General features: G+C 35.7%; 1 protein-coding gene across 2 annotated transcripts in view; it reads left to right on the plus strand.

Moving 5' to 3' along the window:
• LOC111480933 (germinal center kinase 1-like) overlaps positions 1-4,633 on the plus strand; it is a 16,288-nt gene that overhangs the window by 4,056 nt on the left and 7,599 nt on the right. The window contains exons 4-6 of one of the 2 annotated variants that reach the window (XM_023126165.1): positions 2,881-2,908; positions 2,981-3,103; positions 4,255-4,366. In XM_023126165.1, coding sequence (XP_022981933.1) covers positions 2,881-2,908; positions 2,981-3,103; positions 4,255-4,366 — 263 coding nt within the window. Of the gene's footprint in view, positions 1-2,880; positions 2,909-2,969; positions 3,104-4,254; positions 4,367-4,633 lie in introns of both variants that reach the window. The other variant, XM_023126167.1, reaches the window with a different exon arrangement.

The following is a 4,633-nucleotide window of genomic DNA, read 5'->3' on the forward strand; positions in this document are numbered from 1 at the left end:
TTTTTTTTTTTTTTTTTTTGAGGAGACATTTAGAGGATTGTGCCATTCGTAAACTAAAGGTGGTTGGTGCATAAGCCTTTATTTCCAACCTGAAAGCCTTTTATCTACCCTTTATGTTTGACCTTGGTGAGTAAGCGACTGACGCAATCCATTACCATTATGAAAAGAAAATGGGATAGTCGTTCCCCATGTCGAAGACCTCATGGGCATGAATCTTCCCTCTCGGTCTTCCATGTATGATGATGGAGAAGTTTTGTGGATGAAATGCTACCTTTTATCACCCTCATCATTTTGGGCCAAAGACTTTTGTTATAAGAATGTTTTCGAGGAAAGTCTAATCGACCTTGTCGAAAGCTTTTTCCAAGTCAAGTTTGATGACTACACCTTTTTGTTTCTTTCTTTTCCATTCATCTATAAGTTCATTCACCATGAGGGATCTATCGAGGATCTTCCGTCCTACGAAAGTTGTATGCTGCCTAGTAATCATTAAAGGTAGGATCATTTTAAGACGCTCTGGTTGGCACTCTTGGTATAATTTTGTATTGTTCAATCGTAAGACTTATGGGGTGAAAATTTGTGACAGCGCATCCTTTCACTTTGAGATCAAATAGATGTATGTTTCATTTAGGCTGCAGTTGATAATTTCACATCTTGGAACACTCTCATGATATCGGCACCAACATTTTTGAAGAAATTTTGAGGCAAAACCATCAAGTCTTGGAGTTTTGTTGGAGCCCAGGAGCTATATCGCCTTCCCTACCTCTTCTTCGGTAAAAGCAACCTCAAGGGATGTTGCTTGTTGTTGATTGATTGGGCTCCAGTCAAGATTGTGGGGAAATTTGATGAGGGTATCGTCCTTTGTAAGCAAGGGCGTGTAAAAGGACAAATTCTAATACAATTTCATTTTCGTTTACTAATCTTCTACCTTGTATCGATAGAATTTCCGCAATGGTACTCTTTCATTTCATTGAAGTCACGTTACGATGGAAAAATTTAGAGCTTATGTCGTCCTCCTCTAGCCATCGTTTTTTACATTTTTGTCTTCAAGATTGCTCTTCCTTTGTTGTCAACAGAAATAAGTTTTGTTTTCATAAGCATTTTTGTGTGTGTTGAACTAATGTGATAGAGCTAGTTTCCTCCATTTGATCAAGGAGAGCAATTTGAGTAAGAAGTTGGTTTCTTTTAACCTCATTGTTCCATTTCTTTAGGACTTTTTTTAACATTTTAAGTTTGTTGATGAAACTATGCCCTAGCCATCCATGGAGGGTTGTGTTCTTTCACCAGTATTCTACCATTGACAAAAACTCAGAATGGTTCAGTCACATATTCTAGAAACGGAAGGGCGAGAGGCCCCATTTATAACAGCCCCTGGAAAGTACAATGGGATAATGATATGATATAGATCTATTCAGTCTTTGAACACCGACGAATTTTTCGAGGAAACATTTTGTAGCCAGAAATCTATCAATGATGTCAAGGTGGGTGCCATCTGTTGTTTGACCAAGTATAGAGACCATTATTGAGGGAAAGGTCAATGAGTTCAACTTTTCTTATTAAGTTATTGAAGTGTCTCATGCCTCCGGTGACTCTTTTGATGAATTTTTCATGTGCCCGCCGAGAGATATAGAGACCATTACGTTGTATGGACAGTTTGCTGATCAAGATTGAATCTTCTTGGTTATTTATTGGAATGATTCCAGGATGCATGTTTATGAGTGGGTAAAACTGATTATAAGAGCGACCATAGACCAGACGAGAGCTTTCTCAATGTCAACATTTAATGCTATTGCTAAGTAAAAAAAAAGAAAAGAAAAAAGAAGCTATTGCTTAGTTTTTGGTAGGGTACTCTTGCTTCAAATGAGACCTATGTCATGGAACTTTCCTTGTATTGCATCTGGGGATTATTTTGCTTTCTATAGCTTGAATGTGCAAGTAATTTGACCAGAGTCCTATAATCTGGTTTTATTGATACTTGTAATTGTTACCAGTTTGGTTCTGAAGAAAAATGGTAGCATAGCATCCGCAAGAAGCTAGCAGGTTATGTGTGGACAGGAATATATTGCTAGCTTTACCTGTATAGTGGATAGTATAGGTTACGTGGGACTGAGAGGATTGAAAAGGAATTTGTCATGGTAGATATATAGCTTGCTTGAATTCAAATGCCGATACAGATTCATTGGTTCTATAGCTATACTTAAAAGTTCATTATGAATGTCTTAACTCAAAGTTCCTGTAATTTTGGGGTACTTTGCTGTTTGTGTATTATTATTTTAATGGCTGTCACCAACCACATGCAGATAATCTACCTGAGAAGCATGTCAGGTATGAAGGAAAGAGGGGTGTCGTGTTTTCACCCTTCCCTTCATGATAGGAAGAGATACGATGTTGGATTATAATCTTGGCTTAAATTCTATGTTACTTTTTTGTTATTTACTTTGCCTTGTAGGCGAGGCAACTATTGAAGAAAATATATCTGATCTTATTTATTAGTTTTCTTGGAATTAGCTATTGTTGACGAAGCTTTCTGGGAATTGATAATAATGTTTGGGGTAACTTTATTAGCAATAAAATATTTCCATGTTCTTAGTGTTACATTATCTTGCATGTGTAACACTTTTACTGGATAAAGAAAAATGTAGCCGACTGACATGCTATGTTTTTACTTGCTATTCATTTAATATCCTTGAACTGGAATTTTGTATGCATTGGAGGATAGGATGATTCTTCTTCACATCTCCATTTCATTTTTTTTTCTTATACAGATGTAGTAGTTGGTTTCCCTTTTTAATTGTTCATTTATTTAGTTCTAGTCTTCCAATGTTTTGTGGACTTCCTTTTCTGTGATGTTGCTAAATTTGTTTTTGAATAAATCTTCTGCAGTGAGGATGAAATTGAGGATATTCAGAAGGTATAAATTAACTGGCGAGTTAAATGAATTGGGTGAATGCTTTGGTGCTAATCTACCTCAGTTTTGTGCCAGGAAATTTCTGTTTTGTCACAATGTCGATCGCCCTACATTACTGAGTATTATGGTTCTTATCTCCACCAGACGAAGTTATGGATAATAATGGAATATATGGCTGGGGGCTCTGTTGCAGATCTGGTAAGTCTCTATTTGGCGTCTTGCTCCACTCCTAATACAAAAGTATACTACTAACCTATTAATAAACTACACAAAATTTAATTTGAAATAGGCCTAAAATCTAGCTCTAAAAATGCTCAAACTCAGAGAATAAAAGTACCAAATCATGGCGACAACCAAATATCTAACGATGTGCTCAACGAGCTCCCATACCTAACTAAAAGCATCCAATCCAGCATGAAAAACCAGCAAGTCTCATCCAGCCACAGTACTTCCATAACAAATCACAAGTTTGAGTTCATAGGCTAGATTGAGTTAAAGAGACCTTTTGGACTTGGCCCAATTGTTTGAGATGCACATTGTCCAACTAAAATTCCCTATCTAGCTGATAGGATTAGCTCACCCAATTATAAAAAGTTGAGTTGGATTGATTTGGGTTATTTGAGTTAATTTTTCAATAATTTGCTAAAACATAGTGATAATGTTAGTCATAAGCATTTGTTTTCTCATTGAAACAAACTTAAAATAAATATAATATGTCAATTTATCGTAAGTAAACTGATATCTTTTAATTATTAATAAGTACGGGTAAACCCAAATTATTTTTAGAAGCATCCATGAAACTACTCAATTCTTTTTGTTTAAATGTATTTGATCTTAACTCAACCTGCATAGGTTTTCAATTTATTAGATGTAATCTTTTGTTTCTTATAAAAAAAGGTTTTGTTTGGAAAAAAGTCTGCCCTTGTTCCTAAGTCCCGAACTTTGGAGACATCAAGAGTTTTCCCCATTAAACTCACCCAAATATTCAAACACGCAACTTCTGAGTAGCTGTTATTCAGAGACTGTGGGCCTTAAGCCAATAGAGCCACCCCTTCAGGGCTTTGGTCATTTGGTTTTTTGAACACCACTAAAAACCATAGTAGGTCCAAAATTCTTCTTGGCATGCTTGATACTCCTACATAATTGCAGTCCATCAAATTTCTATTTGAAACTCTACTAAGAGTGTTAGAAATTTCTATGCAGTGAACTGCATGGTTGGATTTCTCTCTTGTCAATATAGTTCTGTTTGTATTTGAGATGTCATTCATTGTCCTATGTCTTTATTGCAAAAGCTTCAAATATGTTGGCTAACTTCTCATATAAACTTCCAACAAATTCTAATTCTGCAGCTGCAAACCGGGCCACCCCTTGATGAAATGTCAATGGCATGCATTCTACGGGATTTGCTGCATGCAATTGATTATTTGCACAGTGAAGGAAAAATCCACAGGGACATTAAAGGTTCTTTCTTCTTCACAACTCAATTAATTTGTGTATGCAATTGATTATTTGCACAGTGAAGGAAAAATCCACAGGGACATTAAGGGTTTTCTTTCTTCTTCACAACTCAATTAATTTGTAAAATTAACTGCTCATCATCCATGAAGGTGGTGATAATGCCCACTCCTAGCCCTCCCACCACCTCCTGCAACAAGGGGAAAATGGAAAAGGAAAAAAAAAAAAAAAAAAAAAAAAAAAAAAAAAAAAAAAAAAAAAAAAAAAAAAAAA

The sequence above is a fragment of the Cucurbita maxima genome, unplaced genomic scaffold (genome assembly GCF_002738345.1).
Source record: "Cucurbita maxima cultivar Rimu unplaced genomic scaffold, Cmax_1.0 Cma_Scf00006, whole genome shotgun sequence".
Taxonomy (NCBI): domain Eukaryota; kingdom Viridiplantae; phylum Streptophyta; class Magnoliopsida; order Cucurbitales; family Cucurbitaceae; genus Cucurbita; species Cucurbita maxima.